Below are 12,752 nucleotides of genomic sequence, written 5' to 3' on the forward strand. Positions count from 1 at the left end.
CAGCACGGAAAACGGATCACGGATTCTAATCTCAGATGACACTAAAAAAAACTAACGCCATGTAATCAACAGCTAAAGATAAATGAATGCGGTTTCGTGTGATTTTGACATAATTTCCAATAGAGGCCAAATAGCGAAAGGATTTTCAGCGTTTACCGTTTCGACTGAAACGGGGGTTTCTTTGCTCATGGCAACCTCGCACTGCAAACCCCAGTGTTTGCAGTGTAAAAACTTCACAGAAGACCTTGGTTTGATGGAGCTGGTGACCCCAGTCTGCAGTTATTAATGCGATAACTGACCTAGCATTTCTTTTTTTAAAGAATGCATATCGCCCGCTGCCTCTCATGCTAGAGTTTTAAACTGAGATTATTTTATGATGAGGAAAGATGTATTTACAGCTGTTTGGATCAAACTTTGTAAATGGCATTATGTGGCATCTCACGGGATGTGTTGAAGATGACTCTCAGCTACTACCACACCCACCTTTAGCTCAGTACCTATAAATCTGACCAAACTATAGACGTTTTTGTGCTGGCTAAGGTCGATTAGCCGTGGCAGCAATCTTGAACTGGATTGACTTCAAAGATTATTTAGTTGTGGATGCACAACAAACTGAGACCTTCTGAACGTATCAATCACATTTTACCCATTGGTTCATGAGACAGACAGACACAATTGATTCCAACAGTTAATGGCAAAGTTTTAAAGACAGATTTCGCTCAATCAGTTGGCGCTTGGAGTATGTGTTGGGAATGACTTTCAGCTACTAACACACCCAATCTTAGCTTAATATCTGTAAAATAAATCGAGTTATAGCCATTTCTGTATATGTATGCTAAGGTTGCTTGGCTGTGGCAGCCATCTTGAAAGAGATTTACTCCAAAAGTTAATCAGTTGTTGATGTACCAATGATACTTTCTGGAAGTTTCATTAAAATTCATCCAGTGGGTCATGAGATGTGTTGCTAACATCCAAACACACCCAGGCACACAGATATGGATAAAAACATTATCACCTTTTGCCTTTGGGAATAAAAAGGCAACATCACATTTACATATTTTAAATACACAAGATGGCCTTTAATTGTTTTATCTTTACACAGATCACTCAAAGCAAATACAGCACTGGACTCTTTCTTTACCATTGGCTGTTAATCAATTAACCAGAACGCAGTGATCTGTAGATCAAATAATTCCCATGTTTGGTTTAAAATAATTTTTAAACTTTTTAAAATTAGATTTAAAAAAAAAATAAAACAAGTGTTCATTTTAAATTAAATGAACATGACACATTTTTAAAAACAGACAAAGGAAACAAAAGATAAAACAACAGCACGCAGTACAGGTTGTCTAATGCTGAAGCTGCTCTCTGGAACATTTCAAAAGTTGATTAATTGGCCAAAGATCAGTGAGTGCAAAATAAAATTTACATGCAAATGAAATAAAATCAGTATCTAGAAATGTTGCAGTTTTCACTGCGCTAGATCTAATTTCAAATGGACTTAGTTATAGAGACAATTCTTCTTGGAAAACATGATATGCTGAAAAGCAGAAGAATCACTCATTTTAAATTGAAGACTTAGTGTAAGAAAAGCATTTTGACCACTGCCTTTCATGCCAGAGTTTGAAACAAAAATGACCGAGCTGTAGCTATTTTGGTCCAACATTAAAAATAACATTATCAAAACTTATCATAAGATCTTGCATAATCTGCTCCAAGTCTATGTTGTCCAAGGTCAGTTGAAACACCTTGAATGGGAGTGACTCCAAAATGTAATCTGTTGTAGATGTACATTTAATGGGTACTTTCTGAGAGTTTCATTAAAATAAGTCCACTGGTTCATAATATATTTTGCTAACAGACACACAGAGTTAACTCTAATAGTTAATGGCAAAGTTTTAAACACAGATGCTGTGCATTCAGTTAGACCTCAAAGTATAAGTTGGGGGTGAGTCTAAGCTGCAACCACTTTGAATTTTAGCTCAAAATCTGTAAAATTGGCTGAGTTGTAGTCTTTTTTTTGTATTTGCTAAGGTTGCTTAGCTGTGGCAGCCATCCTAAACTGGGTTTGTTCCAAAACCTAATCAGTTGTAGATGTACATCGAATGATTGCTCTCTGAAAGTTTTATTAAAATCTATCCCGTTTGATGAAATATTTTCCTAATACGACAGACAAACAAATACATGCACACAGACAAAGACATTATCACTCGCCTTTTTGCCTTTCAGCAGTGGGTGATAATGAGGCCTACAGTCAGAGAATCTAAAGCCACATTTTAGAAATCAAACATAAGCTTCAGTGTCCAAACTCAGCTGATTTAGGGTCACAGGACCTACTGTTTCATGCGTAAAACTATTGTTCATTCGGGTTTTTAAAAAATGGCAAAACATTTGCATGCAGGCATTGTCACGTTGTCATTGTGTACATCAACCTGGCTTTTTCAGAAACGTGGTTAGAAGACATGCATGAATTCAAATCTAAAGATAGAAACATTTACACTTGCAGAAAGACTACGACGGAATTTACATGAAGATGTGTTGATTAATAAAATTGCAACTCTCATTTCTTTCTCATCAAAGGGATAGTCCAGTCAACTTTGTTCAGTCTAAAACTATAAATAAACCCTTATCAGCCGTGACATCAGTCATGGAGCACGGAGTCTGGAGAAAGAGGCAAAAGTCTTCATCCAACGGCTTGAGTAATGGTGTTGATCATGCAGACTGGTCGATCAGCAGCCTCACCACCCGCCACCATCGACATAAAACATGGTCTATTTATGCTCAGAACACTAACATTTGTGTCGTAACACGGATGTTGTTCTGTTGAGAGAACAGTGAAAATCTAAACAAACGATGTCATTATAAAGTATAGAGATTTATTATTGGCTAATGTTGTGTTCTGTCACACTTGGATGTCATTTTTGAAAAAGACTTGTTTTATAAGCCTGAAAAACAATAAACTGGCCTTCATTTGGCTAGCCATTAACCTAGCCTGGATGAAGACCTTTGCCTCTTTCTCCACACTCTGTGCTCTCTGACTGATTTCACGGCTGACAAGGTACTAAGTATTGATAACTATTAGACAGAACATCACTTCAAAGCCAACTGGACTATTCCTTTAAGCTGAGTTGACCCTTTATGTCTGATGATGCATCTATTTCAGACGAGGACTCGTTGCTCCAAACTGGATTGTGCTGTAAACTGTCTGTAAAGACTGATACACAGCTAGAACGTCCACTGCAGTCCCAAAAACTTAGAACTGGTTCTTGTTCTCGTGTTAACAGTTTTAAGTGTGAGTCTCCTCAAAGGCATGGATGACACTGTCGTACGCAGGAGGGGGGGTGTGTGAGGGAAGGAATCCTTTAAGGCCATTGCTGCCCAACCAGAAGGAATGTCTTTTGTTTGGTACAAGGGATGCAGAATCAGATGAGTCTGAAGCCACGGTGTCCTCCGACATAGTTACCTGAGCGTCATTTGCCATATCCAGACCAGGCCTGCTCTTTTTGGGCAGTGGACGAAAAGTGGACGTCTCTGCGGAGGGTTTACTCCCCAAAGGGCCCACTGGCTCTAAAGACGGCTGCCTGTAGACACTCAGAAAAGTGCTCCGGTAAAGGCCTAGCTGGCCACTCATGGGGTCGCGTGTTTGTGAAGTGCCAGATTTCCTCTTGGAGCGCCTGGTGATCCTGGCAGTAGCCCGGCGCCTGGACGCCCAGGTCAGCAGAACATAGATCAGGGCGCCCAGCAGCAGGCCCACGAGCACAGACAAACAGAAGGCGAGGATCATATCACCTGGAAAAAAGACAAATCGATACAGTCTCAGAGGGGGAAAGCACGAAATGGAAACATTTAGCAGAGAGGGAGGAGGGATGAATTGTGCTGCTCTGCAAATGAGAAAATCATTTTCCCAGATGGTGGCTTCAGCTGCCTCTGAAGTTGGAAATAAACTAACCAAAGACAAGAAGCATAAAGTGTTGCCAGACTTATTTAAGATGTATTGATTTATTGTTGCTGCAAACTGCAGCTACAGTTTACATAAGATCTTATATCATGCCTGCTGTGTGGGTGCTGTACGGTCAGAACAATCTGACAAGGTTATATCTGCAGCACATGAATCATAACTCTGGCTTTATCTTTTGATTGTAATGTTATTTTTTCTCAGATTATGACAAACTATAAATAGAAGCTGATTCTAAAGTCGTCCGTGCTTCTAGGAGCAAATGTGCAAGAGACATTTTTAGTATCTTTCCACAGCGATACAACTGACTGATCACTAACAATCATAAGGACCCATGAAGTGCAGCAGCAGACGCTTGTTTTGTTTTTTACCATTTCCTGTTTCAGTCAGAGTTGATCTGATTTATATTGTTTGTTGAACTGCAGTAACTGAATCATGAGTTGGCTTTGCTGAACAAGAAAAAACACAATTAAATAGCATGTTGAACAAACTTAAAAAGATCATAGGACATTTTTCACACAGTTGAATTGTTCTGTTTCAACATTAACCAGTCTAGCTGTTTGTACCATAGACTGTAAAGAATGAGTAGACCTTGGAGCGGTACCAGGAAGTTGAAGCTGGAACGGGCCCAGATTCCCTGTTGGCTGGTTCCTACACAAGTTTTAAGTCTCACATCCTCCATGTAAATGAATGGGACATTGCCTTTGCCAGGTGTTGACGCTTGCTGAATAACAGAGCTCATATCTTAGTGCTGTATGTTCAAATATTCATCTAAAATGTTTAGTTGGTATTAGTTATGTCATTGTTAACCCTTCAGAAGCCCTCAAAAAAAAAAAAGAGACAAAGAGAGGTAGAGAAGGCATGGTAACTTTGGGTCAATTTGACCCCAAAGCCAGGGGAGGGTTAAAAGAAAGGTCATGTGACATTGTGATTACTGTGGGGGAGTAGGCGGGGCTTATGGCACTACACTGCTTGTGCACAGATGCTGGTTCCAAAAATACAACATGGCAGCTTCTGTAAAATGCTTCCTGCTGGCTTCAAGTTTTAACAACAAGAGAAGGCGAGGACAGCTGGTGAATTAATCAATGGTTTGTACTTTATATACTCAAGCTGGGTCAGTTTAATCCGCTCGAGTTCATTCAATGTTTTTACAATGGTTTAGTTTGATTTAATTTATTTTGGTTGGCTGAACTGATTTTATGTTACATTGGGTTACTTTTACTTGTGCAGATCAAGGTGGGTCAAATAAACGCATTCCTGTAATTTCAGCTCGAATAAAGTCAGTTCAACCAGCTTGAATCACCTTAATCAGACTAAACCATAAGAAATTTGTTGAATGAACTCAAGCAGATTAAGTTGATCCAACCGGAGCATATAAAGTACAAACAACTAAATGCTGAAATAGAGCTATTTAATTATGTGGAATTTCTTTCCATGAGTTTTTAAAGTTCAAGTAATTTATTTAAGTGTATTTGGTCTAAAAAATATGTTTAATCCCTAGAAATTTAATTTTGTAATTGGACCTCTTCTTAAGTGAAACTGCATGTGCTTCATCTTTTTTAAAATTAGAAAAATCTGTCATTTTGAAAGAAGACAAAAACGTGTACATTTTCACGTATAATTTGCAAATGTACCTTTAAGAGTTGTGAGAATAGGAGGGGTTTGTTCACAAAAGATTTGAACATTTTAGACAATTGGTTAGAAAGGGACATCGTCAGCTGTCAATTTATCATTCTATAGAAAAATCTGTCAAAATCATAAAACCTAAACTGCAACTCAGTAAAAACTGTTACAGATATTCAGATGCCAGTTCCGATGTGTGAAGTCCAACTTTCTGTGACCTACTTAAACTTTTACTGATGTTTCTACTGTGAAGTCTGTCTGAGCTAAGGAGCTCAAACAGAGCTGAGATTTCTCGGGTGTTTCGACAAAATCCCACTGATCTCCGTTTTTTTGTTTCTTGCAAATTCTGTCTCAGCTGTGCTACATGTCACACATAGCACACTATTCCCAATTCAGCTACATGTTTTGGTGTATAATTTTTCACGTTTGATTTCAAATCTGTGGAACAACATAGAGAACAAATCCTTTGAACAGAAGAGTAATAAAAGGGTTTCAATGCTTCTGTTTTAGCACAGCTTATAACTCACTCTACAGCTACAGCTTTTGAAAACCATCGCCGCAGATTATTGCAAGACACAAATAAAGATGCACTTACCAAGATTAAATGATTTTAATATTTCCAAAAGGGGATGTGTTTCATTTTGTGCCATTTTCCCACCAGGAGCTTGAGTTAGGCTCCGCACTGACTCACACACAAACAAAGAATGAGCTTTTTTTTTCAAGACAGGCGTTTTGCTTTTCTGCCCCTGCAGTGTTGGCTGTGGCGGAAACCTCGCTGTCATGCTTCCTTCCCTCTCTGGCTTTAAAATTAGTAAATGCTTTGCTTATCTGCATGGGGCATAACACTGGGAAGCAGGGTTGTTTCCTTTTGCATCACTTCCTCGGGATCAATACCTTTGTAACAAAAAGCACTTTTGGCATAATTTTATGAAGCAGGGGCACGTTACATGTGTGTTATCGAAAATAAGGATACACTTTGTAGGATGCACATGTTCTTGAAAGACAATTTGGGTTTAAACAGAAACAAACGCAACTATTAAAAACATACAGCCTTCCCGCTGATGTACAAAGTCATGGAAAGTTTTCAAGTGTCAACAACATTCGGAACAAGCAAACCCATAAACCTCCACAGTCTGCAGAGCATCAAGCTAAGAGTCTCTGCAGGGATTTCCTGCAATTGTTGCCATGTTCCCTCTTCACTCATGCTCCCAGGCTAGCAACAAAAAAACAGGCCTCTGCAACAAAACAGACGGTTACAGGTACACCGTCTGCAAACACGGCTCTATTCTATTTTATTTATTTCTCTAACTGGCCTAAAGAAAAAGACCTATGTCATGATAGGTGTTCATTTTTCTCCTGGCTCAGGAGTTACAGTGGCTTTAAGTAATAACACAGTCATGTCACCAAGAGGTCCAGCAGGTGGCAGTGTAGTCCTTAAAATGAAACATTTTCTGCACTTTACAGCCTCAGACCTGCTCAACCACCATCTTTATGGTCTCTAATAAATAATGCAACACTTGTATGAAAGGCTTATAAGTTACTGAGGCCTAACCATTGAAAAGAGACAATTAAATATTCTTTTTTTTCCAGTAAAGAAAGTTTAAATTAGTGCAACAATATGATGAACTAAAGCACCCTTATTACTTTCCTGTTCAAAAGGATTTTTCTGTATCTTTTCAGGCAGGTTAGAAAAACAAACAACAACAACAACAACAACAAACAAACATGCAAAATGTGTGATTCGATCAGTAATCTTGTGCTGTGACTTTTGGTAGAGGTATGTTGCTCAACGTGGAGAAAATCTGTATAAAAAAAAAAAAACGGGAAGAGAAAGGAGTAAGGGAGACTGTTTGAGGCTTACTTTTCAGTCTGCTTCTGTCAGCCTCTCCATAACTTGGCAGTCAGGGAGTGACAGGCAGAGTGTGTGGTTGCCATGGTGACCGTAATGAGCCTCTGGCAGCAGATCTAACATTTCTTTTAATCTTGATTTTCTTTGCACTTCTTATACAGTTCATACATCAAAAAGTAGGCATTTTTTCTGATCTTAGATTCTTTCAAAGTGATGTTGTTTTTTTGGCAGCAACTGCTTTACCACCCTTTAACATTTTCTAGTCGTGAAAATGTTGATTCAGGATTCACACTATAGTTTTTCTTTTTTTGTATGACAAAATGTTTGGCTTATCTAAGAGATGAATCCTTTGACTTTTGGTTTCTATATTTTTTTATTATTTTCAATTTACAAATATTATCCTTATAGAAATAGATTGAAATCTTTTTAGTTCCTATTATTTAAATTTTTTGTCTTCTTATGCTACCTTTAGCTTATAGTCAGCCTTTTTATTCTTTTTGCTTGCCATTTGGCACTTTTAACTATGCTTGAGTTACTTTAGCTTTTAGCAGGCCTTTTGATACTTTTGCTCTTAAATTTTAGATTACCTTATGCAAACTTTAGCTAGTGTTTTGCTACTTTTGGATAGTCTTTGTCTACTTTTTAGTTATTGCAAGTTTTTTGCTACACTGAGCTTTACGCTAGCATTTAGATAATTTTAGCTTTTAGCAAGCATCTTTGTCATCATTGTTAGCATTTTGCTACTTTTAATTTTTTGCTAGCATTTAGCTTTTTATAGCTTATTTTAGCTTTAACAACTTAGTTTAAGTTTCCTCAGCAAAGTTATTCAACATATTCAGCATACACATTCATTTTCCCAGAAAATGCCATTTCTTTAATTAGTTATTTTTGTCCATTTACTTTTAATGTCATACTGGATCAACAAAACTGAAAATTATTTAGCATAAATCTTGTTAAAATGACAAAATGGACATCCTATAATGCACCTTTTCTGTTCTACCAAACACTGAATGGTTTTTGGGGCCTAAAATGAAGACGACAGGAACTAGTCTACACATTTCCGACCCTCTTCCTGCCAGCCTCTTGTGGTCACAAACTTGGTGCACGCCACCATGTTTCAGTTTCACCGTTACCACGGCAACCGGGCAACACTGACACGCACAGGCACTTCCTCTGTGAAGCGCAGCACGCGCTCAGTACGCAAAAAGCGGCGAGATAAACTGTAAACTTGCAGCTTTGCATTTATTTGACGGCACATTTGAGTGGTTTTGGATCCTGTGAGCGTCAGCCTTTTATTCTGGGAGAGCGGGCGCTTTCGGGCTAATTGTTACCCGTTTCTGTGGCGTTAGAAACTTCCTCTCGTATTCAACAGGCTTTTGGTGAGACCACACTATCGTTCAACTTTGTTTTAAGCTAATATCAGCTAATATACGCTAATCATCAAGCTCACGAACGGTTAAACGTAGTTGTCGCCAAGCTAATTAAGACACCTGTGTGAGTTTAATGCCAGACATTTTCTCATTTGACAATTAATTTGATGTATTTTTTTCAGCAATAAACTGTTTTTTTTTTTCAACACAGTTCTTGTTAGTTGCACCATTTCCTCATTTTTTAAAAAATTTTGTCGGCGTATGCTGCAAAATAGTAACTTCCCTGTTAATTTTAGCTCGCCTTATCTCCTATTTATTTGTGTGGCTTCCGGTCCGTTGCTAAGTCTGATTCTTTACCGTAGAAATAGGATAATCTTTTATTTAATTAACTAAAATGCATCCTATTGAATCTATGTTTATGATGCAAAGCCTAAAAGTATATCTATATATATATATATATATATATTTTTTTTTTTTTTTGTTTGTTTGGGGGAGGGGGTGTATTTTGAACTAGTTATTTGTTAAATATTGAATTATGACTGCAAAGTTCTTAAACATTTTAGGTAATATTACCAGCCTAGCATTCCTTAAAGGAAAGCATAATCGCCTGCAGACTTTCATGCGGAGGTTTTAGACTAGGATCATCTTATGTTGTGAAATGACAGACTCGTGGCTGTTGTGGTCAAACCTTAAAAATAACAACTCACGTTCAGAATATGTGTTGTGAATGACTGTCAACTAGCACCACACCAAATTTTAGCACAATATCTGTGACATTGACTGAGTTATAGCAATTTCTGTGTTATCTAAAGCCAATTTGCTGTGGCAGCCGTCTTGAATGACATTGGCACCAAAAGTTAATCAGTTGTAGTTGTACATCCAGTGATTAGTTTCTGAGAGTTTGATTGAAATCGATCTTGAGGTTTTTGAGATATTTTGCTAACAGACAAACCTGGTTGGCTCAACAAGTAATGCTAAAGTTTTAAGCAAAGATCTCCCACAATGGGTAGCGCTTGGAGTATGTGTTGGGAATGAATCTCTGCTATGACCACCAGTTTTAGCACAATTTTATTAGCAAAATTGACTCAATTATAACCATTTTTATGTTTTGTAGGGTCAGTTGTCTGTGACAGACATCTTGAATGGGTTGGCATCCAAATGTTAATCAGTTGTTGATGTACATTCAATGTTTATTTTCTGACATTTTCATCAAAATTTGTCGAGTGGTTCATGAGATATTTTGTTAACAGACAGACAAACACACAGAAAGACATAGGCAAAAACAGTACCTTTGCCTTTCAGTGGCAGGTAATAAAAATAGCACCCAAAAGGTTGACTTTAGGACAGTAATTTAGAGCAACTGCTATACAAGCAAGTGTTGAATTCACCTCTCGTCTCTTTTTCAGTCTGTGAATAGAAGAAGTGCCTCCATTGGACAGCGAACCTGCTTGTACCTGCATGAAACCTGAGATTCAATTGGACCTGGTCCTGCAGTGAAACCAGAAAGAGACAGAGAGAGGGAGGGAGGGGCGGAGGGGATGTCCCACTCCAGACAGCTGTGAAGCATCTCCTGCCCGTGGCATCAGTGACCCATCTTGGGATACGACCGCAGCGAGACAACATGGCTTCACCGAGACACTTCGGTCGAGGCTCTGTGGACATAGCTAATGTGATGCAGAAACTGCAGGGTAAGTGTCACCTTTGGCTTTGCTGGCTTACGGACCGAACATCCTCTCTTCCTGTGCTGCTGCACGGTGATATTGTGCTGATTCAGGGTCTGGCTGCCTGCCAGTCAGAAGTTGCCAACGGACGCGAGGCAGGATGCTTTCACACACGACACGCTCTCAGACAAGAATCTCTTTTAGTTTATAAATACTTAAAAACTAACATAGTTGGATAATTAGATTGAATGTGCGCATATCTATTTGTTGACAGGGTACTTTTCAAAAACATTATCCTTTTAGAAACTAGAAAAAAAGGATTTTCTGCCAAAATGCAGAGTAAATGATTAGTGTTGAGTGACTTAAGCTAAAACAAAGTTGTCAAAGCTAAAAGAAGCTGAACACTCGCTAAAAGTAACAGGACGATAGCTAAAAGTAGCAAACTGATTGCTAAAAGCTAAAAGCAGCAAAATGCTAGCTAAACGGAGCAAAAAGCTCACTAAAAACAGCAAAATGCTAACTAAAGCTAAAAACAGCAATAGGTTAGCCTAAAGCTAAAAGTAGCAAAAGAGTAGCCAAAAGTAGCATTCACTAACTAAAAGCAAATAAAAAAAACAAACTTTGTTAAACTTAGTAAAAGGCTGGATAAAAGCAAAAAATCAGGCAGAAAAGTTGCTAAAAGTAGCATAAGAAGACAAATGTAGAACAAGTATAATGAAGCTGATTTCAGAGAAAACAAGGTTTTGAAAGATTAAAGATACTTTAATAGATTATTTATTGAAAAAAGGATTTAGGAGAAAAGCATAAAAGTTACAAAAACCTGAAGTCATGGTACCTACCTTCTAAATGACTTCAGTGTTTTGCTATATGATCGGCTACAATAGCAGAAATTATGCAGAAGTAGTTAGGTTGCAAAAACTGTACAGGAAAATGAAAAAACAGGAGAACAATAGTGTTAATGCCGACTCAGCATTCACATAATAATATGAAACTTTAGGTTCAATTCTGTAATAGTTTGTGACCAAACTACAAAATACAATGGTACTATGATCATCAGTGCAAACCTGATATTCCTGCAAATCATCATCATCATCATCATCATCATCATGTACTTGATTTATTTCACAATATTCTTTGTGAAACGCATGATTCTAGCTCATTTCAGAAATAGATGTACTCTCTGTAGAGATTAAAAGTCACGTGTTGAAACAAAAGGCTTTGGTTTTCATACAATGAAACTCATTAGCACTTGAAGTTAATTTGACCAGTGAACGTTTCGTCTGCACTGACACGTGACACGAGATTCAGAGTCTGGACAAATGTGTCATCATGAATGCACAGACAGTGCACTGAACAGGACTAAAACCTGACACCGTTTGTGTCCTTGGCAAGCAGAAAAAAAAAAAAAAAATCGATAGTTTCTTGGAGTCCCCCTTTTTATTACAAGAGTATTAGGCCACAACCGTCAGCACACACGTCCAGTCAGTTTGGCCTCTTCTGCATCAATAAATCGTTTTGAAAGCACAGAATACCTGAGCGTTCATCAGTATGTGGTGTGTTACTAGAAGTACGGGGATGAAACATTTGTCTGTGGTTGTGCCAGTCCTGCCCAGTTCCTGCTGCCGAGCGACAGTGTTTCCTGTGCGTTTCACAGCTAATCTCTTTCACCTGATAATAATATAGATTCTTAGCTCAGTGAGCTACAAATGTGTTGTGACATAGGCACGGGCAAAAACATTATTGGGTCATAATGATGTGCTCTAAGTGTGTGTTTGGTTTTCTGCCTGTTAGCACAATATCTCACAACCTATATAAGGATTTTAATGAATTTTTCTAAAAGCAATCATTGGGTGTACATCTGCAACTGATTAACCTTTAGAAATACGCCATACCAAGATGGCTGCCATGGCCAACTGACAATAAGAAAACCCAAAAATGGCTTTAACTCAATCAGTTTTACAGATATTGAGCTAAAAATTGATGTGGTGGCAGATGGGAGTGATCCACAACACGGTCTATTCTGCTAACACATTCTTGCACGATCAGTTAATAATCAGATTAGTCTTAACTCTGGCATAAACCGCAGCGGGTGATGTGCTGGGTCAACGAGTGTTGGGTCTTTAATTTTGGGTCTGTTTTAGTGTCTTTCTGTTGTTGTTTTAAACATTGTGTTCATAAAACTCAATTGTTACAGCACCCTGTATCGTGTAAAGAGTCACAGTCGTGTTTCATGTCAGAAAGTAGTTTGGCCCAACATCTGCTGCATTCAGTGGACTGTAGGTGGTTGGTAGAAG

The 12,752-nt window shown here is 38.2% G+C and overlaps 1 protein-coding gene across 1 annotated transcript; it reads right to left on the reverse strand.

Annotated features, from left to right (window-relative positions):
- Positions 1–2,120: 2,120 nt before the first annotated feature.
- myct1b (myc target 1b) lies at positions 2,121–11,288 on the reverse strand. Its single transcript, XM_017421527.2, has 4 exons — positions 11,279–11,288; positions 10,920–10,978; positions 6,174–6,378; positions 2,121–3,789 (listed from the first exon to the last, which is right to left on the reverse strand). Exons 1-4 carry the CDS (start codon positions 11,286–11,288, stop codon positions 3,287–3,289), a joined length of 777 nt encoding a protein of 258 aa, XP_017277016.2. The 3' UTR covers positions 2,121–3,286.
- Between the last annotated feature and the right edge of the window lie 1,464 nt (positions 11,289–12,752).

This window comes from Kryptolebias marmoratus, linkage group LG10, assembly GCF_001649575.2.
Source record: "Kryptolebias marmoratus isolate JLee-2015 linkage group LG10, ASM164957v2, whole genome shotgun sequence".
NCBI classification, from domain to species: domain Eukaryota; kingdom Metazoa; phylum Chordata; class Actinopteri; order Cyprinodontiformes; family Rivulidae; genus Kryptolebias; species Kryptolebias marmoratus.

Coding starts and splice junctions, on each gene's coding strand:
- myct1b (XM_017421527.2), bottom strand. Junction 6,379..10,919: donor TAGCTAGCATTTTGCTGCTT/TTAGCTTTTAGC, acceptor CTAATTTTAAAG/CCAGAGAGGGAAGGAAGCAT. Junction 3,790..6,173: donor ATTAAAATCATTTAATCTTG/GTAAGTGCATCT, acceptor TCTTTTTTCCAG/GTGATATGATCCTCGCCTTC.